The sequence below is a fragment of the Nomascus leucogenys genome, chromosome 2 (assembly GCF_006542625.1).
Source record: "Nomascus leucogenys isolate Asia chromosome 2, Asia_NLE_v1, whole genome shotgun sequence".
Classification (NCBI taxonomy): domain Eukaryota; kingdom Metazoa; phylum Chordata; class Mammalia; order Primates; family Hylobatidae; genus Nomascus; species Nomascus leucogenys.
The window spans coordinates 21,434,745-21,460,339 of record NC_044382.1 but is presented as its reverse complement, the minus strand read 5'-3'; the positions used below and the strand labels follow the sequence as shown (position 1 = coordinate 21,460,339).

At 43.7% G+C, this 25,595-nt stretch overlaps 2 protein-coding genes across 4 annotated transcripts in view; one reads left to right on the top strand and one right to left on the bottom strand.

Annotated features, from left to right (window-relative positions):
* CYFIP2 (cytoplasmic FMR1 interacting protein 2) overlaps positions 1-25,595 on the top strand; it is a 135,801-nt gene that overhangs the window by 85,667 nt on the left and 24,539 nt on the right. For all 3 annotated transcript variants that reach the window (XM_012504947.2, XM_030825898.1, XM_003268573.4), the window contains 3 exons: positions 7,266-7,409; positions 8,540-8,630; positions 9,711-9,841. In XM_012504947.2, coding sequence (XP_012360401.1) covers positions 7,266-7,409; positions 8,540-8,630; positions 9,711-9,841 — 366 coding nt within the window. The remainder of the gene's footprint in view (positions 1-7,265; positions 7,410-8,539; positions 8,631-9,710; positions 9,842-25,595) is intronic.
* Positions 1-25,595, bottom strand: part of FNDC9 (fibronectin type III domain containing 9) — a 52,456-nt gene that overhangs the window by 10,010 nt on the left and 16,851 nt on the right. The gene's annotated exons all lie outside the window — the stretch shown is intronic.

Genomic DNA, 25,595 nt, shown 5'->3' with positions numbered 1-25,595 from the left:
AGATCCTGGCTGGCCTCTTTGATGCTCTGCTGCTCTGCTTGTACCATCCTGTAACCTGTGATTCTTCAGTCCATAGCAGCCTTTTGCTTTGTGATTAGCTTCCCTTGAGAGGTAGGGCCAGGACTTCATAGTATGGTGGACTCCAGAATGCTGGAGCAGGTGAAGAACTAAAAGCTCTTACAGAGAACATCTAACCACCTGATGTGGTAGCGTCAGGGAAGACATCAACTCATTTGGAGAAATATGACCAGCAAGTGTTTCCTCTTCTGAACAGGCCCTATTCTGGAGCCTAAGTTCTTCTGTCCAAGAGCTCTGTCACTTAGGGATGATGCGCAATAAAACGAAACTTTAACAACTGGTCAAGTAATCAAAATTAATATATGAATCAAAACTTTAAGAATATATTCTCTAAATAAAGTAAATTATATAGAGTCTATCCTAAAACTGCCTTCCAAGTGACATAGATTGTGACATAAAGCATTCATTCAATTATTCCAATAACTTCCTGGTAATTTTCTGGCCCTTAGAAATTGTTGGTGTGGTCTGTTTGGCCTGGTTGTCACAAGCCCCTATCTGAGGCACAGTTTGACCTCAGGAAAATGCATCATACTGTCATACTGTCACAGTGCCTCCCTTGTTAAATCATATCCTTAGGACCCAGAACCCAGTGCTTTGCTGCAGCAAGTTGGGCACAGCTCTGCTGGGTACATACCTGGATGCCAACACTGCCCGCCTGGGCTGACCAGGGGAATCTCGGTCCCTGTGACACCACCACCAACAGCACCTCCCACTTCCCTGCCACCACCCCACCCTTCTGTCTGCATGGTACCACTTCCACAAGGTAATTTATCCACCAGTCCAGAAGGCTTTTGTGATTTTGGCAACCAATACATATGGAATTTCCTATGCAGAATTTCATCTTGTATCTCACCCCAGACAAGTCACTTCATTTCACTTGGGATTCAGATTCCACTTCTGCTAAATGGGGATACTTGCACTGCCTTACCTGGTTTAGAAGGCTGAGAATGGTTCCCAAAGACATCAGGTTCTAATCCTGGAACCTGTCAATGTAACTTTCTTTGGAAAGAGGTCTTTGGAGATGCAATTAATTGGAGGACCTTGAGATGGGAAGATAATCCTGGATTATCTTGGGTTATGCTGGGTCCTAAATGCTATCATAAGTGTCATAAGGGAGAAGCAGAGGGAGCTTACACATGTAAGAGGAGAAGGCCATATGAAGACCCAGCAGAGAGATAGGAAGATTGGAGTGGTGCAGCCGTAGCTGAAGAGGCAGGAAACAGATCGTCCCCTGCAGTTTCTGGAGGGAGTGTGGCCCTGCCAACACCTTGATTTTGGCCTAGTGATACCAGTTTGGATTTATGGCTTTCAGAAGCCTAAGAGAATACATTTCTGTTGTTCAAAGCCACCAAGTTTGTGGTAATTGTTAGAGCAGCCACAGAAAACAATGCGGGCGGCTATGACGGAATTCGTATGTGAAAAATTCACAGAGAAGTATGATATACTTGTGTGTCATCACATGAGTACTGATTATCAAGAAAAGTGATGACATCGGTTCCCTTCAAAAGTTTTAGCATCGCTGAGTGTGACAGTGTTGATGTGATCTCTCGGAGCCGGAAGGCTGGGCTCCTGTTCCCCTGCTTGCCTTTTCCAACGCACCTTATTCATAGCTCAGGAAAGAAAGGAGCATCATTTCTTGAGATCTGCATAGCAGCTCTTTGGATCTTTCAGCCTCGGAGCTGAGAAGGCCAAGAAGGAACCCAGATGTCAGAGACCCAGCCCTATGGCCCCCCAAATGTCAAGAAAAGACAGACAGACAAATTAGTAGTTTTACCCAAGCGTTCACAATGGATTTGATCCTGGAACTGAGAATTGATCAGTCCTTGGCACCATCTTGCTCTGTGACCTTCCCGACAAGGACGATGCTGCTGTTTTATTTTTGCCCTCGCCTTTATTTACCTGCAGTGATTTTAGGGAATTGAGCTGCAGCTCTTCCACCTAAATTAGAGAGCTGTGTTTGTGTTTGCAGGCTGATGATATCCATTAGAGAAATTGTAACAAAAATAGGAAATTAGGAACAGTTTTCATTCCTCTTGGGATCTCTGAAAACAGCAATTGTGATTCCAGAGAGCAGAGATGCAAATTGCTTACAAATTCAGTTTGCCAAGTAAATGGCCTTACTGTTTGAAGTGGCTGGCCGTGTTTACCATCTGATGAGATAGAGGCTTATCTCAACAGATAGATGAAAAGTCTATATACAACATTTAAAAATGGCTAAAATGGTGAATTTTATGTTTGTATATTTTATCACAACATTTTAAAGTTCATCTACAGATAATATTACAGTGCCCAGGATCTGCTAGATTAAACTCACCATATTTTTTTCTCTCCTTAAAAATACTTTTTTGCTTTTTTTAAGAAAATGCAGGTCTGCGTCACACAGTAATAACATGGCTCTAATTCCTGAAACAGCATTGTTTATTTCTTGAGATCTCATAAAGCTATCTATTTTGTGTAGTGTGGATTTAAACAAGCTTGATTTTAATGAGCCATCCTAACCAGATAGGATACATAATTAGTTTCCTGTGAGGCCCATTGGTTGGAACCTATCAGTTAGCAGAATTGGTTCAATGGCAAGTTTCCAATGGCTCATGTCATGTTGCATTCTTGTTTTTCTTTGCCAACGCTCAGAAAATGCCCAGGCTCCCCTATTCCCACATTTTCTCAATAGGGCCCAGCCTCCTATTGAGCCAGCAGGTCAGATGGGTGCCCTCCGGGGATGAGTGTGTGTGTACTTTTCAGCATGCGTGTGCATTTCTTCTTGCATGCGTGTGGTATATTTGGGGGAATGAGGGGTCAGGGGAGTTTTTTTTTAATCTTACGAGAAGGATTTGAATTCTCATTTCATCCTGGTCCTTCTCACATGAAATGCATCTTGGGCCATCAACTGAAGCCTAAACTCCCAGTCTAGACCAGAATCCAAGACTCACATAGGAATGTCAATCAGGGGCCTCCAAAGTGAACCGAGTGGGTGTGTAGGGGGCATTTTAAAAATCCTTACGTGGTAAAACAATTCCAATACTATTCTCCGCTGAACAGTTTCCATATATGTAAATATGTATTTATTTGTGCTTGCCAGAAAGTGTTCAGGGAAGCTTGGTACTAGAAGCTTCTTGGGTGGCGGTGGGGGTTTAGGACACCACTCAGAAGGATGAGCGTCCAGGAAGAATGCATTTCAGCTTGATCCTCTAGAGGGAGCACATCTATCCCCACCTCCAGCCCTTGACAGGACCCCTTATAACAACCCTGTTGTTATAAGATACCTGCAGTGAGGAGGGACTCCACCCAGTACAATCTGTTGCTGAACATCTCCCATTTTTATGATGTTCTTAATGTTGAATAAAATGCATTTTTTGGTGCATTCTATCAACTAGTCCTGGCTCTCACCTCTGTCCTATCACTTTGTGGGGTACATGCTGTGTTGCATAAAATTATGCCCCACATATGCACCCCCCTCTTTACAATCAGAGAATCATAGCTGTTGCCAGAGCTTCTGGGGGAAATTCGACCAGAAAGCTGTGTTTTTGTCTTTATTTACCAAGTCATCAAACAAAATAATATTAATGGCTATTATTTCAGTGAGCATTTCCAGTGTGCCAGGCACCATGCTGACTGCTTTATATATGTGATCACATTTAAACCTCAAACAAGTCTATTGGATTTGGTATTATCATCTCTACTTAGGGGAAATTAAGGCTTAGAGGATTTAGGTAATTTGCCCAAGAGCATCTAACTAGTACATTTACAGACCTAGAATTTGAACTGAGGTGTGCCCACCCCAAAGCCCATCCTACGGACTCAGACAAAGCTAGAAAAGAAGTCAGAGAATCAGACAGAAAATATAAGTAGATGATTGCTTTTTGTCCTCTGCAGTGATATCCATTAGAAAGCTCCCTGCTACTCAGAAATTCCTTTCTGAAATATTTGAAAAGAGGACAAACGAGAATGTGCTGAGAGCTTTGCTGGGTTTACAGGAGAAGCCTAGAGTCCCTGGTGTGGGTGGAGAATGAGAAGGCTGTCAGGGCAGTCCGTGAACACCATGTTCCCATGGCTGTGAGCACAGCCAGATCTTTGTCACCTGGTGCCTGTGCTGGCTTAAGCTGCAGCCCTCTTCAGGAGAAAATTTAAAGCATGTTTCTGCTTTTTAACCTTTGAAAATCATGTTGGGAAGGTGAATTAAGCTATGACATAGCTCAGTGGGATTTTTAAATTTACTTTTTGATTGAAGTATAATCAATCATATTCAGTAAGATGCACTGTCTTTGTCAGTTCAGCCTGCTATAACAAGAATACCATAAGCTGAGTAACTTGAATAACAAACATTTATTTCTCACAGTTCTAGAGGTTGAGAAGTCCAAGATCAAGGTGCCAACAGATCCAGTGTCTGGTGAGGGCCCACTTCCTGGTGTGCAGATGGCCCCTCTCCTCACTGTAGGCTCCCATGGCATAGAGGAGAGAGACAGCAAGCACTGTTGTCTTTTCTGATGAGGGCACTGATCCCACTCATGAGGGCTCCACCCTCATGGCCTGATCACCTCTCAAAGGCCCACCTCCTAATACTATCATATTGGCGGTTAGGATTTCAACACAAAAATCCTAATTTGTTTGTGATTAAGATTCCAAATCCTAATTTGGAAGGGACGCATTCGGTGCACACGGCACAGATCATAATTGTATGTACAGTTTTGTGAGTTTTCACAAACACATCTATGTAGTCAACAGCCCAGTCAGGATGCAGAGCTTTTCCATCACCCTAGGAAGTCCTCTCATCCCCCTTTCCAGTTAGTCTCCTTCTCCCACCAGAGGTAAGCCATGGCTTGTTTGGTGATTGCTATGTATTCCTCATCTCCAGAGAGGGAAACAGGAGAATACAGAGTGGGGCTTTGCTAACAGGGCAAAAACTAAGCTGCATTCGCTTAGAAGAGTACATGCCTCCTAGCATTTTACATATCCTATGTGCCTCACTCACCTCAACCTAGTCCCAGCCCGGTTTGACAGGGTGGCCTGTGACAGAGGCACTCAAACAGATTTGCTCCACACCTAGAAAATGACATGGCCTGGCCCCACGGTTATCTAAATCAACTCAGCAAGTCATACACTCCCAGGATTTGCTGAACATCAACTTCAGTGAACATCATACTCTTAAATCAGTTCCATTTTCTCCCTATGTAAGCCATTCCTGGCCCATACATTTCGAAGCTAAATACAGTAAGTACCTCCGCTAGGTTCAGGCAGAGTTTGCTATGACAGCTCCTCAGTGTCATGTACAAAATTTTGCTCCTTCTCACGTTCCAGGCCTCCCAATATCTAGGCATGAGCTTACCAAGTGAACTATTACTCAACCTGGTGAATGAGTGGGTGTTCTGATTCTTCACAAGTCCTTGCTATTAGTGGGAATTCTAATTGTGTTCTTCATGGATCCTTGTTATTAGTGCATACTTGTGATGCTTGTTTTGTAAAGTTTAGAATAATTCATACATACGTACCTAACTCAAAACTTAGACTGAACTCAATTAAATATTTTCTTGATGGCTCCAAAGGGAGTTGAAAATCTTGCAGTACTCCAAAAGCATCATTAGAATTTCCATTTAACTGATGTAGAATTTCTAACTAGCTAGCTAATAGAGAATTTCAGTGAATAGAATATCTTATGTGGTCATCCCATAAATTGCATGTTCCATGTACAAGATTTTTGCAATTCCAGTTGGGAGAACTACACTCAGAACCAAGTTTTGGGCTGGGTGCAGTGGCTCATGCCTGTAATCCTAGCACTTCGGGAGGCCGAGGTGGGAAGATCACTTGAGATCAGGAGTTTGAAACCAGCCTGGCCAACATGGTGAAACCCCACCTCTACTAAAAATACAAAAAAATTAGCCGTGCATAGTGGAGGGCACCTGTAATCCCAACTACTTGGGAGGCTGAAGCAGGAGAATTGCTTGAACCCTGGAGGCAGAGATTGCAGTGAACCAAGATCGCACCCCTGCACTGTAGCCTGGGCAACAGAGGGAGACTTTGTCTCAAAAAACAAAAAAACCTAAGTTTTGAATTGAAACCTTATGTAAAAAACTGAGTATCATTTATATAAGAATTCAGCTTCCAAAATACACCATGATAGGTGGAGCATGGGCTTTGGAATCAGCCATACCCACTTCAGGTGAGTGCAGCCTTCTTCCCATCTGAGCCTCAGTTCCCTCATCTGTGAAATGGGGCTAATAATGATATAGATCACATAGGTTTGTTGGGTGGATTAAACAATAATGCACCCAGAGGGCTTCACAAAGCCTGGCATTAGCTGCTCCGTAAGCGGCAGCATTTCCAGAGCACAGCGTTAGAGTCAATGATAACTTTACATTCTCACCAACCAAGTGAGACCAATTTAGGGGCCTCTAGTTTGGTTGTATATTCTCAGACAAAGATCTTAAAGAGATCTTTCAAATTCAGTTATGGCGTCTCATGGGGTTCAGCGGATGATGGTGGTGGCCAGGTCCCTGGGTCCCCAGCCAGCATCAAGCCAGAGCAGCTCCATTTTGCCTGCTTCACATATGAGCTTCCGTGGCATCTTTCCTTCGGATTGCTGCTGTTAGACTTAGGAAACCACTGACTTAATCCAACCCCTCATTTCACAGATGTGGAAACTAAGGCTCAAAGACCCTAGGCGGTTGTCCCATGCACTCAGCAGAGATCTCCTGACTCCCAGGCCTGTGTGTTCCCAGGACCCCGCCTGTCATAGATGGAAACAACTAACAGTAGAGGAAAGATGACAACGTTGAACCAGCTGTTGAGTTTTCACATGGTTCTTGCAGCCAATGTCTAGTACTAGTAATGTCTCTTAAGAAAGGAAATTGGCTGTTTATCTTTTCCCCCATGGCTCAATTTGTAAAACTCCTGGTTTGGGTGTGGAACGTCATGGATGGCAGGAATCCCTGTAAAAGGGATATTTGCTTGGAAGCCCTTTATCCTGTTCTGCTAGGGAGTGGCTGCTCCATCTGGTGACTGTGTGCCATCCTGTAGTCACTGACCACACCTCTCTCTATGACCACCATTTTGCAGACATATTCATGGGGCTCCAGTGAGCACACTCGTAACACTGGGTTCCTAATGCTTCTGTCAGCAGAACATCTGCCAGGACTCCACCAGCATCCATTCAGTACTCAGGCACTTACTTTGCCACTACCTCTGTTTTCCAGCCTCTCAACATTGCCTACAGCCACATCTACAGCTCCTACAGGAATTTCGTGGGACCACCTCATTTCAAGACTATCTGCAGACTCCTGGGTTATCAGGGCATCGCTGTGGTCATGGAGGAACTGCTAAAGATTGTGAAGAGCTTGGTAAGGAAAGGCCTCGGTGTGGCTTGAGATGTGCCCATGTGGGTTTGACATAAACAAGGTTTGCTTTTACTTTTTACCTGGCCTGTAAAAACAAATCCCAGGCACTGCAGCTCTGCCTGTAGAAACCACTCAGGGAGTTCCCTTGCCCATATCCCTGGATTGGTCTTACCTATCATTCTGTTACATTTCTGTGCACATTTTGACCTATAGCTGTGCTCATTTTCTGACCCCCAGACTCCTTGTATTTGATGACTGAACTCAGAAATCCTGATTTTGTCCTTCAGAGCTTGCCACTGACTGCTCATCCTCCCCAGCTGTGCTCCATTATCTAATTTGAGCAGGGCAAATTCATGACACATGTGCTGCCATTTTCCATGCCCTTACCCATGGCAGACATCTCTAATCAGGCACCATGCTTCTTTCCCCGGGGATTTCTTGCTAAACACTGCTCCCCATACTACACTGGCTTTAAGAGAGTTCTGTATCCCTTTACCACTATTCTGAATCTGCCCCAAATATGGTCATCTGAATTTCATTTAATTTCCTGCAACACTGCTGAAGGTCAAAACCTTTAAGATGTTTATGGAAATTTCAAATGATGAAAGAGAAAGTAATATATAACCAGGTCAGGAATAGCAAATAGGATTAATCTGCTAACTCCAATTCTTTGGAAGCAGCTTTGTGGAACCATGGGTTGTTAAAGATTGTGGGGCTAAATCCAGAGTGAAACAAGAAAATGTGGTAATTGATTAAAGATGTCTGCCTTGGGCACAGGAGGGATGAACGTGCCATGAATTTTCCAGGCTGAAATTAAATAGCATGTTTCAATCTCCACAATTTCCTGGCTCCATTTCATTTTAGCTCTCAGTCTGAATCTGATATAAGCATCCTCAGTCCCAGGAAAGACCCTACACCTAGAAATGTGCCCTCTTTGAAGTCTATAAGCCCAAGACAATGAGAGAGCTCCTTTTTCAGTCTTATAAAGGCTTATTTTCCCTTATAAAGGTCAAAGGGACTGTTCCCCGCCTTTAGGCAACAGCCTGCCCCACCCTCTCAGAGGTCTCAGCATAACCTCCATACCCCCCATAGCCCAGAATTCAGCCCACTCATCTGTACTCTTCTTTTGTCAGCTCCAAGGAACCATTCTCCAGTATGTGAAAACACTGATAGAGGTGATGCCCAAGATATGCCGCTTGCCCCGACATGAGTATGGCTCCCCAGGTTGGTGATAGCAAAACAATCCAGACCCATCCCAAGGTGGGGAGGGAGGCTCTGACCATCCACTTTAGAGCGTTTGCTTCTCTAACATGCCAGTGAGCTGGCAGAGTACTGGCTATCCATCCTCCCCCGCCACTAGCTAGATAGCCTTTTAATCCCTCTGAGCAATGTTATCATCTTGTCAGTGGAGGGAGATGATGCTTGCGGGACCTGCCTCATGGGACTGCTGGGAAGTTGGAAGGGGACAGCAAATGTGAGCGTGTTTAAATAATGCAGAGCCAGGTTATTAGAAAAGGTATTTATGAGCTCTGTACCTCCAGGAGATCTTCCTCCATCTGCATATTTGGGGAGACTGAGGCTCCAGGCAGTGGTGCCAAGTTGACATATCTAAGTTAAGTCAGGAAATGGACATCTTTGCTGTTTGACCGCTGGGCAGAGAAATAATCATTTCCTTCCTTAATAGTGAACTGAATACAGGGCCTGGAGAAGAGGGAAAAATGGGGACTCTGAATTGGCATCTGATGTTTCTTTTCAAAACCAAGATGTCTAGTGCTGGATCTGTGTGATTCAGAATAGGAAAAAGATAAGGCTAAAATTTCTGGTGTTCAGTCCCAGCTGCCCTACTTATTACCTGTGTGACTATGGGCATGCCCCTTACCCTCTCTGAGCCTCATCTGAAAACAGGGGTAATAGTGCCTAGTTAGTGATATTGTATTAAATGAGATATTACAGATAAAGTGCTCAGCACAATATCTGACACCTACTAATAAATATTCCTGTCATGATTAGGAATTCAGGCAACTTTGGAGGGACTGGGAAGGGTCCCATGGTGCCTCATTTGTGTGCGTGTGTTTGTGCATGTGCATGTGTGTGTTCTGAAAAAGACATGAGCCACCTTCTCGAACTTTTTCCAGTACTGAGCCCTGAAAGAAATCTCACTCTGGGCCTGCAGATAAGAGGGATGCGTGGTTTGGCTTTTTGCTATCCCAGAGTCAGGTCTGGGGCTGCCACTCAGTCATTGTTTCCCATAGACCCTACTGAGCAGTGTCAACTTCCCACTGACCACCCCGCTTCACCTCCCAGGGATCCTGGAGTTCTTCCACCACCAGCTGAAGGACATCATTGAGTACGCAGAGCTCAAAACAGACGTGTTCCAGAGCTTGAGGGAAGTGGGCAATGCCATCCTCTTCTGCCTCCTCATAGAGCAAGCTCTGGTAAGTCCAGAGCCCAAAGGAATTGGGGTGTCTCCAGGTTGGAGGGGATGCCAACCCCAACCAGATATTGAGGCTCCTGCAGCATCGATTTGTGCTTTTAGCGCAAGCTCGCGTGCTCTTTTCAGTTCATTTCCAGACAGACATGGATTCTAGTCCTGGCTCCGCCATTCACGATTAGTGCAGTTGTCTAGGTCTCAGTTTCCCTCAATTTCCCTCATGTTATGGAACCAAACTGGGGTCCACCTGCCTGGCACAGTAAGAACAAACATCCACGCCGAGGTTTACTGCAGGAGAAAGGAGGGTGTTTATTTTCAGAGTACCAAGCAAGGAGAACTGAGCAGTTCTCGCTTAAGACCCCACCTCTCCAATGGCTTGCAAACAAGGGTTTTTAAGGGCAGGGGTAAATTTCAGGAAAGCAGAAGTTTCAGGCAAAGTTATAAGTCATTGTATAGAGGTTACACATTGGTTTAGCCCAAAGGGGCAGGCTATCTTGAAGTGGGTGGGGGCTTATAGTCATAGGTAGATTTCAGCGAGTTTCTGCTTTGCAATTGGGTAAGGAAGAGAAGCTTTGTTTGAAAATTTAGGGTCAGCAGAAAAGAATGTTAGCTCTGGCTTGTGGGTGTGGCTTCTTCCAGGCCTCCCAGGAATAAGTTTAGAACAAAGAACTGGAACTGTGGTCAGAGTTCGGCCTGCAGTTCCCTCTTATCTGAGGTCTGCATGCCAGCACATCTGTTTGGTGTGGGTCTAGTTTTCTGAAAAAGAACTCTGGTTCATATGTGAAGATGTTATCTTTAATTTCTGTAGCGAATCAAACATCCCACGATTCTAGCTTCCTTGGCTGTTGTTTTAAGTTACTATTACCTTCTTGCTTATCAGCTTGCTTATTTACTTCTCAGGGCTAGCTAGGTGCCTGGAATTATTTCCATGCTTGGCGGGGGCAGTGCTGCAGGCCCCTAAGAGGGTTCCCTGCTCCATCTCACTCATTAGATAATTATTCCTTGGATACCATAGGACAGGCACTGTGCTGGGGCATGTAGCAGTGTCCAGCCCTGCCTCCTGTCCTGTCCATATTTACACCGAACTCATGTGTCTATTGTTACAGCAAGAGCTAGGAGGGGTGAGTGCAGGGTCCTGTGGGAACAGAAGACAGAGAACTTGATGTGTTCTTGGGGCTGAGGAAGGACTTCTCCAGGGAGGTGGCCTGGAGAATGAGCAGGAATTTGCCTGGTGAAGCTGTCCCAGGCTGAGGGGAGAACATGCACTGTTACTTCATTTTTTATGATGGGGGACAGTTGTTTTACCCTGCAGGATAGTTTCAAGGCTGGAAAGATACACCACATGTGAAGCTCATGCAGTAAGAACTAAACCATCTGTAGTGTTGTCATATTGAACAAAGCACACCCCCGCCCCCCGTACATCTCCGTCTTGGGACCCTGCAGAACCGGCACACTTTTCTTCCTGCGTGACCACTTGTATTTGCTCTGCCTCACGGCTGACTCAGAGACTGTGCTCTCCTCCTTCCTCCCCAAGGCACTCCAGTTTGTCCCTGTTCTCCACATGGTGCTCCCAGTGGGCCCAGTCCTACAGGTGTAACAGAGACAGCCTGGAGCAGAAGGATGTTACTCTGGGATGCCTCATTCTCAGGACCTAGTGGGAATCTCTTTCAGCATCCAGCCATCCATCCACTCATTCAGCAAGAGGCGTGGCGAGCCTCTTCATTGCCAGGAGCAGTTCTAGGTTGTGGATAAATGGTCATGAATAAGAGACAGAGTTTTGCCATTTTTGTTCCAGAGAGGGGAACGAGCAAAGTCATAACAATCCGAGTGTGGTTGCAGATAGGGAGGGGAGCTGTGAAGGAATACACAGGATTACAGGATAAAGGGAGAGTGGCTGTGTCAGAGAGAGATGTGCTGTTTTTGAAGAGCATGGAGCTCGGTCTTAAGGAATAGGGAGGACCTCATAGTGAGCTGGTGCCAAGGGGACAGAGGTTAGAGCTGCGGAGGGAGGCAGCCAGGCAGCAGGTCACTGGGGCTTCGTGGGCCACCACAGGATGCCATGTGAGCAGCAGGTGAGGGGGTCTACCTGGCTGTTTTCAAAGGCCTGGGGGCTATTGGGAGAGTGAAGGACAAGGCTCTTACAGTCTAGAGCCCATCTTGGAGGCAATAGGTGCTTGGAGAATAGACAGGAGGGGAAAGGAGAAGCCTGGAACAAAGGTAGAGAGATAATGGAGCTTCCGAATCAGAGCCAGAAAGGATGCCTTGTCTCTAATTGTCTTTGTGACTTGGGATGAACCAGTTCATTTCATCCCTCCGTGCCCCCATCCCTAAGATGAGTAACTTGGACCCGCCGTTCTCAGACTGTCCCTGAGAGGCTCTGAAATGGGGACTGTTTGCTCTTCCTCTATAAGGAGTAATTCCTTCTCTGTTACTCCTTAAATGGACTCTCCAGACAGCTAATTGGTAAGTTTTTTACACAGATCAGCAGACCCAGGTTGCTATAGCAACGTAGCCTTGAGAAGTCATAGGGATAAATAGGAACAACTTCTGAAGGCCTCAGGGGCACCAGGAACAGTGGAGGTGGGTGGGGGGGGCAGGTCCCTGAAGCCTCAGTCCCTGAGTGTCTCCTGTTAAGCACCTCTTTTCATGAGGAACTGTGACTCAGAGACCATCAATTCAGCTTCCCCTGTTCAGAATCCAGAGGCAGACTATTGATGGGGGCTGCAAGGAAAGGACCACTTCCTCAGGCACCGTCCGGGTGGTCACTCACATGTATCACTGAGGACAACAGGACACTCAGTATCAATGACCTTCAGAGCTGAGACCTGAGACGGACCCCCTACAGCATGAATGTTTCAACCCCCTCTATTCATAAGTGAGAAAACTGAGAACCAGAGAGAGAAGGAACCCACCTGAGGTCATATAGCATAGCAGCAGCAGAGGTGGAAGAACTAAAGCACAGGTTTCCAGTATTGATCCCAGTCCTTGGGGGCTGGGGAAGGATGGGGAACACAGAGCAGGGATTAGGCTCACCAAAGTCCACATTCCCCTTTCTACTTAGACAGCTGGGGAGATCTCCAAGCCTAGACATGCTTTCTGAGATTAGAATGAGGCATGAACTTTCTGGAGTTTTTTTTAGTTTAGGAAGCTAGAATTAAATTTTTTAAATGACATACCAATTGTTCTCAATGAAAGAGGACTACTAATTGCCAAAAAAAAAAAAAAAAAGAAAAGAAAGATGCCTAATGGCCATTGTAGAGGAAAGGCTGTATAAACTGTAGAATATCCATTATCATGGAAAACTCTGAAGCAGGTAAAAAGAATAAGCTGATAAAGTAGCTTTGCACATACCAAGATAAAAAATAGTGAAAGATACAATATTGAGCTTAAAAAAGTTTAGGACAAGACACACATGATGCCACAAATAACTCTACATTGAAAAAGATCTAGAAAAAAAAGCATACCAATAATTCACAGTCATTTTCTCTAGGTATTAGGGAGGAATCCAGGATTAGATGTCAACAGGGACTTTTTAGCCTTATTTGGAATGTCTTAATTTCTTACAAGGAAAGCATATTCATATATTATTGACCTATAATTTTAAAATAGTATATGCTAGTTTTAGAAAAACTGGGAAATACCAGAAAGTGCAAAGGAAAAAGTAAGAAATCTCTTGCCCATTTTACTTTTCCATTTTTTGTCTGCCTTTAAAAAAACAGATTAATATATCATTAATAGGTAAAGGGATATAAATTGAACAGTTGATCACTTGGACAAAGGTATTTTCCTCATTAAGTTAGGTGCTTATAAATATTTCTCAACATTCAGGGTGCGATATTAGTACAGAAACCCAGGTACCTGTGCATCATTTGTCTGGTTTTTTGGTTTTTATAGGGTGTTCTGGTAGTTTCAATTAATGTATTACAGTCAAATGCATAAATCTTAAGTGTACAGCTTGATGAAGGCACATGTCCATGTGGCCCAGGTCTAGACGCAGAACATTTATAGTACCATAGATGGTTCTTTCATGCCCTCTTCAGTGTTCTGCAAGGAATCATGGTTCTGAGTTCTATTTCCAGAGATAGTGTTGCTTGTCCTTGAACTTCATGTAGAGTTATCTAGTATGTTTTCCCTTTCCTTTCTGACCTCTGTCATTCAACATTACATTTGAGATTCATCTATGTTGTAGATGATCCATTTTTTAATTTCCAAATCAATTACTCTAGTATTCTCATTGCATGAACAGATTAACTGAATCATCCATTTTACTGTGGGTGGACATTTGGGTTGTTTATAGTTTGGTACTATTATGAATAATGATGTCATGAATATTCTTGTACATGTGTTTTGGTGTATAGATGCTTCTATTTTTATTAGGGAAATACCTATCAGGTTAGCTTCAAAGCAGTTTTACAAATTGTACCAATTTATACTCCCATTCAGCAGTATATGAGAGTTATAATTTCTTTGCAGCCTCATAAACAATTTGTCCCTCTTTAATCATAGCCATTCTGGGGGAACTGCCATATTTCATTATGATTTTTATTTCCCTAATGATGCTGATTCTCCTTCCACATGCTACTAGCCATTTGGACACCATCTTTTGTGAAGTGCTGGTCAACATTCTTGCCTTTTTAAGTCATCTTTCTTATGGATTGGTGGCCATTATATATTATGGATACATGTATTGCAGATATGTTACTCTGGCTTGTCTTTTGGTGAATAGAAGTTCTTGAGGCTTAGTGTAGTTATTTATTTTTTCCCTTACGGTTGATACTCTTGTGATTTGTTTAGAAAACCTTTCCTACTCTAATGCATAAGATGGGCTATCCTCTGAAAGTTTTAGAGGTTAGTCTTTCAAGGCTAAACAGACCTTTAAGTCCATATTATTCACCTAGAATTGATGTTTGTGTTTAATGGGAGGTATAAATCTTTTATTTCCAGATTGTTCTGGCACCACTTCTTGAAAAGACCTTCCTCCTGCAATCTGTAGTGGTAGTGCTATGTCTGTCATTTATCTCGTATCCATAAATGGTCTGGTCATCGCAGCCTCTTAATATATTTGTTGGATCTAATCTGAAACTAATCAACATTTGTTAAGTATTTTTATGTGTATCAGGTTTGTAAAGGAAATTCTATTAATGTCTAGTGTTTCCTCTAGTATTTCCTTCCCTGGGAAATCAGAAAGTGGTCATTAGGGAAATAGTAATCACTAAGTTTTTGTTTAAATTTTGCGTGGTTTTCTAGACTTCCGGCCATTGTTTGTTATGCCAGCACACACCAGGAGAGGGACCTATTTGTACGTGTGAGGGAAGGCAGGCCCGAGTCCCTGGGAAGGACAGAGCCGTTTAGTCTGCCTTTTACTGCAAGGCCTCTTGCCTGGAGTGTTCTCTGCCTTCATCTCTGTTACTTCTTCTGTCCTTATTTTATTAGAGTGGACCACAGAAACACTCCGGTCAGTCATTTGAGAGCATTACTGCCCTCACCAGAGGTGAGGAGAGCCTAGACCCAAACTCACAGATCCGAATGCCAGTCAGATCTGGAAAAGCCCCCAGAGACTATCCAGGGTCGGTTTCTCAACCTCAGCACCACTGACATTTGGAGCCAGATAATCTTTTAGGGGGTTGCCCTGGACTTTATAGGATGTCGAATAGCATTTCTGGACTATATTCCAGTAGTACCCTTCATTGTGGCAACCAATAATGTCTCTAGATATTGCCTGATATTCCTTAGGAGGGTAAAACCTCCCCCTGTTGAGAACTGCTCATCTAGTGCAACCTCAAATTTTGTAGATAGGAAAACTGAGGCCCCAAGAGGGAGCTGATTTTCCCAGCATTACAGCTAGTGCAGGAGTCTGGATGAAAACCAGATGTGCCTTGGAGTCCAAAGATCCTTAAGGTTAGCATATTACAGTACAGAGCGATGCCCAGCTGAGCTTTGCCGACTGTTTTTGTTCTTTTCAATAGTTCTATCTCCACATCTGACCTTCTGTCTCCTACTTCTACCTTTTAATGTCTTTCCTCTAATTGTTTTTATTACATAATTGAAATAAATTCATTGACTGAAAACTCAGAGAAGCAGAAAGAAAACAAAAACCACTTTGTCACACTAAGATGACCTCTGTTCACTTTTTTTTTTTTAAGACAGAGTCTCACTCTGTTGCCCAGGCTGGAGTGCAGTGGCATCATCTCGGCTCACTGTAACCTCCACCTCCCAGGTTCAAGCAATTCTCCTGCCTCAGCCTCCTAAGTAGCTGGGATTACAGGCATGCGCCACCAAGCCCAGCTAATTTTTGTATTTTTAGTAGAAGAGATGTGGTTTCACCATGTTGGTCAGGCTGGTCTTGAACTCCTGACCTCAAGTGATCTGCCCACCTCGGCCTCCCGAAGCGCTGGGATTACAGACATGAGCCACCACACCCAGCCGACCTCTGTTCACATTCTAAAGGATATTCTTCCAGATGTTTTTATGTTCTAGCAGATTTTCTCATATAAAATTAGTAGTTATAAAAGCAGTACTCACCAAGGTGAGAAGAGTGACTGCCTCTATGGGGTGTGATGGATGACAGGGGCATGGGAGAAGTGTCTCTCACTTTTTAGACTTTATTGTTTAGATTTACTGCACTAAATATTTATTACTTTTTTCCTTAAAAGGAAAGACTCATACGTAGCAAATGTACACAATTCAAATGCATGGAAAGTAAAAAAGCAAAAGCCCCATCTCAGCCACCCCTCTCAGACCGTCACTCCGTACACCCACCTGTGCTTGATCTGGGATGATTTTGCCCATCACTCTGAGGAAAAAAACTCCTCCAGCTGCCCAAGAGGCATGTCCTGTCCTTTTGCCCAGGCACCCACAAGTAATGCCTCTGGCTTTCCTGTATGAGTGTTTCTCTCAGCCCAGACACAGATTATGTTTTTGGTTGAAAACGATCCACGCTTTGTGGAATGGAGGCACTTTGACTCCCAATAATACCCTTCCTTTGTGTGACTTTATGATACTTAAGTATATTTACATCTTTTCAGAAATGGCCTTATCTAAAAAACAAACCTGCTAGTGTGAACGTATCAGGACTTGGGAAAAAATGGTCTGAGAGGTAAGAGTCACTGGTTCCACAGACAAGACCAAGAGCCCTCATGAGCCAGAGTGTGAGACTCCAGGGCATATCCCATCCATGATGGCACTGTTCACCACCCACCTGCCAGTTGTCAGCATAGAGGGTTAGCCCTCCTCTAGTGGTGGGCAAGATGATCCCAGAGGTTTTTTTTTTTCTTTTCTTTTTTGAGACAGAGTCTCATTCTGTTGCCCAAACTGGAGTGCAGTGGCACGATCTTGGCTCACTGCAGCCTCCACCTCCTGGGTTCAAGCGATTCTCGTCCCTCAGCCTCCCAAGTAGCTGGGATCACAAGCATTTGCCACTATGCTTGGCTAGTTTTTGTATTTTTAGTAGAGATAGGGTTTCACCATATCGGCCAGGCTGGTTCTAACTCCTGACCTCAAGTGATCCACCTGCCTTGGCCTCCCAAAGTGCTAGGATTATAGGCATGAGCCACCGTGCCCGGCCATTCCCAAAGCTTTTAACTATTAACACACCATTTAACAATGGCAGCTATATAGATTTGATTGATAAACATTTATCAGTTGATGTTTTGTTCAGAATTTTACTGATGAAAATTTATAGTCAGAGACCCTCAGCTTAGATACAAAATAGAGTGAAAAATGGCATAAAACAAGAACTGATCCATAGAAACAGGAGGTAGACATGATAGGAAAGATTTCCCAGGTAAGGGTCATTAGTGTATCCTCAGCACCTAACACAGGGCTCATTAACCATAAATCAGGGGAGGGACATTTCAGCTTCCTCGTGGTGTAATGTTTATCCTCTAAAATCCTCAAGATACCACCATTCTAGACAGAGGCAATCCATCACCTTCATCCAAAGCCAGCTCAATTTTTGCTTATTTTTCGAGCCTTGCCAGTAACTGCCAAGAAATCAGAGCCTTGGTTATGTAGTTCTGTATCAATGACTTTTCTGTGAGGAGACCCCCAATGGGCAGGGTCATGTTACAGTTTGCCCTACTGAGTATTATTCTACAATGGACATCGCCAAGCACCAGGGAGGCAGTGCAGGGTAGTGCAATGGTCTCAACTGTGGCTGCTCATTTAAATCACTTGGAAATCTGCTGAAAATTCTGATCTCTGAGGCCTCTCACAAGGAAAACAAAATCCTTGAGAATGGACCTATATATATATGTTTTTTTTTTTTTTTTTTTTTTTTTTTTAAGATAGAGTCTTGCTCTGTCACCCAGGCTGGAGTGCAGTGGCACGATCTTGGCTCACTGCACCCTCCACTTCCTGGGTTCAAGCAATTCTCTGCCTCAGCCTCCCGAGTAGCTGGGATAACAGGCACCCACCACCATGCCTGAATAATTTTTGTATTTTTAGTAGAGACCAGGTTTCACCATGTTGGCCAGGCTGGTCTTGAACTCCTGACCTTGTGATCCATGTGCCTCAGCCTCCCAAAGTGCTGGGATTACAGGCATGAGCTACCATGCCTGGCCAGACTCAGATATTTTAAAAGCTCCACACTTGACTCTGATGTGCAGCCAGAGTGGAGGATCTCTGATCTAGAAGCATTTTCTTGGACTAGAGCTGCCAGACTCTTAACATTGATGCTTAGTTGTCACAGTTCTTGCCACATCTGCAGATCACTGGTTCTGTTATTTACATAATCTTTTTACTGAAACTTAATTTTAAAAGGAAACTATCACTTCCATTTAAAAAAATCATCTCTTGCCATCATTAGAAAGCAACCAGAATAATACATTCAATCAAAATACAGCAAAGTCATATAATTCCAGCTGCTGCCTGCCCAGATCTCTGAACACAAGCCCTACTCCCTCTTTGATAAAAACAAGATTAGTAAATATTAGGTGCTAACATGTGCTGGTTTCAAATGGAGACTTTCTCATTAAGGTTGTCAGAAAGATTGATAGGAAACTGAAAAAGGAAAGAACTTGCTCACTGTGTGGCTCATTATGATTAAATCACATTTCCTTGTATGCCCAATTTCCACTTTAGGAAATGCTAACCTTGGACGTCATTGGCATATACTTGAGGGAAGAGAAAGCCCACTTTCTGGGCCACAGTTTCCTGGCTATAGATCTTTTCCAGTTGACCAGACATGATTCTGATCCAGAATAATAATTCTATTATCCCCTTGATAATTCAGGGGACTGAGGAAGGGGTTGGTGATGAAACACAGTAATATACAGCACTATTCAAGCAAGGCATAGATTGACAGGAAAAGATCACACACAGAATCAGGTAAGATTAAGTTACTGATAGATTTAGCAAGGGCTATGAAGAGCTGCTGAAGTGAGGGACCAGTGGAACAGGAGCAGAGGCAGCGTCTCTCGGTTGAGCTTTCCACTGCACCTGGAGTCCCAAATGAGGGCTGGAAGCTGTGGCTTGTACATTCTGTGCAAGGGAGAGGGTCATGGTGCAAATGGGAAGCCTAATTTCTTGCCTGCTTCACAGGCTCTGTATCCTTGGGGCTTAACATCAGTATGCGGGAAACACATTATGTGCCTCCATATAAGGGAATGTTTAGAACACTAAGCTCTCTGGTTAGGGCCCAGCTCCCCATCCCCCTCCTGCCAGAAAATCCAAGCAGCGATCCCTGTGGGGTGTCTGGACCTCCCATTTCCAGCTCCTTTCTCCATAGAAAAACATAATGCATTGGTGTTATTTGTCTTTTTGTTGCCTCAAAAATCAGAGTTAAAGGTTAAGAAAATACTGGCTTAATGATGCTCTTTAGGAAATCAGCTAAAAATGGTAGTTTTTCACTCAGCTGTGAACAGAACCCTAAAGGTGGAGTCTAATGCCATTCTGCATAAATCTGGCATTCTTAGGATCGTATTGAATCTCTTTTAAATATGTACATGGAATCTTTATTGTAGCCTGTAGCCAAGAGAAATCAAGTCTCCAGTTAGCCTCATAGACTAAGTGAGTTGGGAACACTTAAGGTTTTTGATATTTGATGGAACCCCTCAGTTTTAAAACTGATGGTCCATCAGTTTTAAATTATAATACAAAGAGAAAATTAAGACAGAAAGTAATGCAAAAATAAAACATGAATCCCTTGAATTCTGATGTGAGTTCCTTACAGTAAAATATTTTTGCATCCTGACCCTAAAAACCTTTTTTGCTTTACTGTCAACACAGCAATTTTACAGTAGACAGACCGCGGTTCTTAATCACCTAATGATTATTTCTCTTGTAGTTATCATATAGTGGGAATAATAAACATTAGCATGACACTTGGTACATGCAAAGTTACTGAATTATAACTTTCACTTATTAACTCCTCCCAGAGAGAAACTTCTGGAGAAGCACAAGCTCCTGGGAGTTCTCCAAGGAGGAATTGTTGAAGTTTGTTGTTTTTGTATAGCAATTGCATATTATTCACACTTTGGAAAACTCATCATGGTTAGATCCTGGTTCCACAAAAAAGCTATAAAAGAAACATTTTAAGAACAATTGAGGAAATTTTAGTCTTGACTACATCGTGTATCATATTAAGAAAATTTTAAATTTAGGGGATCACAATTCTGAGGTTGCACAGGAGGATGTCCTTGTTTTTAGGAGTTGCATGCTTAGGTATTTAAGGCTGAAGTGACTCAGTGTCTTCCATTTACTCCCAAATGACTCAGTAAAATAAAGTTAAAGCAAATATGACAAAATGTTCATTTTGACTGTATATCAAGGGTATAAGGATATTCACTATTCCTTCAAATATTTTATATATTTAGAATTTTTCCTAATATGAAGTTGAAGCGGGGGACATAAAACCTCAACAGGGGATCAAAAAGTTAAGAAGGAAAGGCGTTAAACCAGACAAGGTCGTGATGTATGAGGAGGAGGAAAGTCATGAGGGTTTTTGTCTTTTCCAGCTACTCTGCTAGTTGGTAAGATTTATTCTTGGTAACATATATCCTGGAGCTACATCTGGCCTCATTAAAAAAATTTATAGATGCATTTGCTAGCATCAAACTTGGCTGTAACTTACAGGCTGACCACCTATTTGATTTACCATGATGAAATACCAGTTTAAGATCCAAGAAAGGCAAATGAAGCCAGGGAAGCTGGCCAGTCCAAATTAGAGGCCAGTGAGAGGCCCTAAGAGAACACCTCTGGCAGCCACTCTCCTCCCATTGGCCGTGGTGGGAAGGCTTGCCTTCTGCTTCAGGAATACTAACAGAGAAACGCACACACACACAAACACACACACAAAGAATGCCTTCTCCCTATGCTCTGTTTAAGAGAAATGTCTCAAACCCAGCCTCACTGAGGGTCACCGCCTTTCCATGCTTGAGCCGAGAGAGGGTCATGCCTTAGCATTAACAGCAAAGGGGTCTTCATACAATTATAAATTGTATACTCTCCAGCTTAAAACTAACAGGTGGATTCTTGTTATACTTAAAATTCAAACTCCCAACTTTGACCCACAAGGCTTAGAAGATTTCAGCCATGCCTATTCCACCAACTTATCTATTATTACCACTCCCTGCCTGGCTGCACAACCCAACCACATGGCATACTTTGGGGGTTAAGTTACAGAGAAAGAAACTGAGGTTCACTGCAGGTCTGCATCAGGGCAAGACTGAATCCCATTGTCCTTGGCTTCTACCTTAAGCCTTGTTGACATTTACCACCTTGGCCTTGTAATTCAAGGGCACCAAGAACACCCCCTCAGCCCCCCAGAAAGAGCAGTGCCACTTTCTGTCACAGTATCTGAAATTCTATGAGAGACTCACTCCATGGGTTTGGAATGTTACCTGATCTTTAGAAGGCCCCACTAAAATGGGGTTGCTGAGATGTGTTGGGAGAAAGAGCATGCTCTGAGAGCTGGTACTTTAATGAATATTCGTTTATCAAATAATTTTGAGGAGTAGGATGATCATTTTAAAAAGGATGTAGGATAACTAAAAATAGGCCCAAAAAATCCAGATAGAAGCTTTGTACTGCACATGGGAAGATGCTGATAGTATATACTAAATGATAAAAATAGATTACAGAAGAGTAGGTATATTCTGTTCTTATTTTAAAATATATGCTGAAATGGTATGTGCAGAGAAGAACTGGGCAGTTCAAACTCTGGGAAAGGCTATAGCAGTGATGACTCCTGGGTGGTGGAGTTATACATTTTTTCCTCCTTTAAAAAATTTATCTGCATTTTCTAATTTTTTGAAAGTGAACATAAAGATAGCCAATAAAAAGAAAAGAGGCTAAAGTGGCAATCATTAAAACATATCTAAGTTAGTAATTTTCCAGAGGACAGTCTTTGCCTAGGGGCTGAATTAAGTATTTGGTGCATTCCTAGAAGAAAATGACAAATTTCAAGTCAAATACCACATGTAAGGTAACTAGACTATTAATGATGATGGTCATTGGAAATCAAGAACAGCAAATTTGTAGTTTGAATGCCACTGCCCTTTTCTAGTTCACCATGGGTGTCAATCGATCCTGCTGCACCTGAATTGGTGTCAGAATCCTCTCCAAAAGCCACTGCTGCCTCTCAATAGTGGTTGATGTATGAGGTGACCCCAGGACCATCACTAGCACACATGTTGCCTTCAGGAAATCATAAAAAGGTATCCTTCCTCAAGACATTTCACTTCTTTCTTTTTAAATATATTAATTTTTAAAGAATAACATCTGCTAGAAAGTGATTATAAACAATCTCTGATTTCTGCAGTGTGCTTGGCATTCCCTAGGATGTGATGCCAAGGCTACACTTGCTACATAAACTATACCCAGCAGCCTTGGGTAATAAACTCCCCCCATAACCCCAAAATAAGCACAAACCCTGACAAGATGGTATCATTGTCTCCCAGCAAAAGCAGCAATGATCTGAGACCCCTGGAAACTGCCCGTTGTTCCAGCATTGCAGGTGCTGGCATTTGTCCTGCTTTGGTATCTGGGCAGCAGCTTTCCTCCCGAAATGCCCACTTCCACCTGGTCAGATGCACAGTCCTGTACAGCAAGGCAATGCAGCAAAGCCCAGGACACTAACTAGATAGGGCTCCCCAGTTAGCTGTTCCTTTTTCAAGGCAGCATGGGGAAAGGAGGACTGTGGGTCTCTATTCCAATTAAATTGCTAACTTAATTCATTTTTATTTCCTGTCTGTGAATTTGCTGATTGCACATTCCAGTCACTTGTAATAAACATAGTTAGTTCCTGGGGTCTTTGCTGAAACATCGACTGCATTGCAAGCCCAGCCTCTCCCTCCCAGCACCATTATGGTTCTGAAGGAGACTCATTCTAGGGGGCAGAGTCTGCTGCCTAATGACGAGTAAGGGAAACTCATGCTAGGGACATTTACTACCCAGAAGATTCTAAGTGGCCACTTGGAGTTTTAAAGTCAGCATTCCCAACTTGAAACTTGTTAAAGGCACCCAGGAATCCTCATGCCTTTGTCCCATCTAGGGCTATAAGACCATCAAGTAGAACACAGTGAGGTTGATATTAAAGAAGATGATTGCCTGGTGGGCCCAATGGCCACTCGGAGATGAGACCAGGCCTTTGGCAGCAAGACAATCCTGAGAGGCCATAGCTCTGGTTTATCACCCATTTCTTCATTTAATAAGAAGTATTACTCTATTTACTTATACTCTGCCTGTGTCCAAAGGGAGACACCATACCTATCAAAGAACTGGTGTCATTAAGTCTGGAGACTCTTACACAGAATGAGGCCAAGGGGAAGGGCAGGGTGAGTTGCATGAGGCTCTCTCAGCCTGATTTCAGGTTGATTTCCATGGTCTCCACTGGAAACCATGTATCTTTGGATTCAGAAATCTTGGGTTCAAGTCTTCCCTCTATACTGGATAGCTATGAGACTCTGTTATATTCTCTAAGCCTAGCTTATCCAACCCATGGCCCAGGATGGCTTTGAATGCAGCCCGACCCAAATTCACAAATTTTCTTAAAACGTTGAGTTTTTTTGCGATTTTTTTTTTTTTTTTTTTTTTTAGCTCATCAGCTGTCGTTAGTGTATTTTATTTTTATCTGTGGCCCACGACAATTCTTCTTCCAGTATGGCCCAGGGAAGCCAAAAGATGGGACACTCCTTCTCTAAGCCTTAGTTTCCACACCTGAAAAGTGCTGGGACTAAGGAGCTACCTCAAAGAGTTCTTAGTGTTAAAAGTGGTAATGAATGCAAAGTCTCCAACGCTTAAGAAGCAGGTCCTCGGTTACCAAGAACCCCCTTTCCTCCTCTTGCCATGAGCAAAGAGACTTGAATCGGCCTTTTCTCTAAGCCCTGTTAGAACTGAAAGCCTGGCTCCTGACTGCCAATAGTGCTGTGGCCCACACTCCTCACAAGCCCAAGCCAAGGATGCCCTACTCCTTTCATATCAGCCACCTCATTTTATCCCTGATTTCATCCTCCTTCTGAATAGGATGGCACCTTTCCTCCCAGTTCAAAACCCTGCCCCTCCTTCTCAGGGCCATCTCACAGCCATCATTTCCTCATCCTCCACAAACCCCTGGTCCTTTTATTCAACACACGTTTTATCAAATGCATTTCTCTGCAAGGAACTTGGTGGTGGTTCTCTCTCTTCTCAGTCTCCAAAGCCCTTTGTCAGCAACTTCTCCTATTGCACCCAGTTGATTCTGTTTTATTTCTCAGTCACGGGTGTCCTTGGATCTCCTCTCCACTAGATGATAAACTTCATTGAAATCTTGTTTTTATAGAGCTCTACCTGTTGTAGTGTTTCTCGCAGCATCCAGGCCCCTCCCTGGCTCCATGGAACATGTCGTCTTCATCTCTGTGCCTTTGAGTTGTCTGCCAGATCACAGAGCAAGCACTGAATAGATATTTGGTGACCTAAAGAAAGGAATAAAGAGGTAGCAGCAAATGCAAAGAAGTGGCATCTTCCCTATTCCTGACTTGAAAGGTGTCTTTTTAATCCATTTAGGTTGTATGCTAGTAGACATGGAAATGTTCAGAATTTATGTCTTCCCTTGAACTCAAGGAGCAATTTGTGCTTTTTTTCCTCTTGGGTCTCATATAGTCAGAGGAACTGAAGTCTCCGGAAGGGTCTTGGTCACCCTGAGAAGCACCCACTCGTGCAAACCTTGCACTTGCGCAGTTGCTTTCCCCTGGGGTCAGCCTCCATCCCATGCTGACTTCCAAGTTCAGATCTACTCTGCAGACTCTGCAGGGCCCAGGCCTCACATCTAGTTGCCTTTTAGACATCTTCTCTTCCGTGTCCACACACATCAGAAATTTACCTTGCCTGAATCTGACCTTGGCTTCTTCCTCCTGCCTGCAGCCTTGCTGTCCTCTGACTCCACGAACGGCACCATCGTCATACAGGTGCCCTGGGCAGGGGTCCTTTTCCTCCCGCCCTCATGTCCAGTCATCAGGTCTGTGGCCTCTGCTAACTTCCTTCTATCTCCTTTGCCACTACTCCTGGCCCCGCTTTCTCCTGCTTGGACTCTTCCAACACCCCCTTTGCTCTCCCCAGTCCTTTCTCCCTTGCAACCAGAAGGTGAAACTGCAGCTCTGCCATTTCCCTGATGAAAACCATCAGGATAATATCCAGAAAACTAAGAGAGGCTTAGAAGATTCTTCCCAAACCGCTCCTGCCCACCCCTTCCTTCCTGTCTCGTATCACTTTCCTCCAGCACTGAAAGCTTCAGTCTACCTTGGCTCTCAGCCCTGCCCTACTATGGCCTCTTGCTTTGGGGA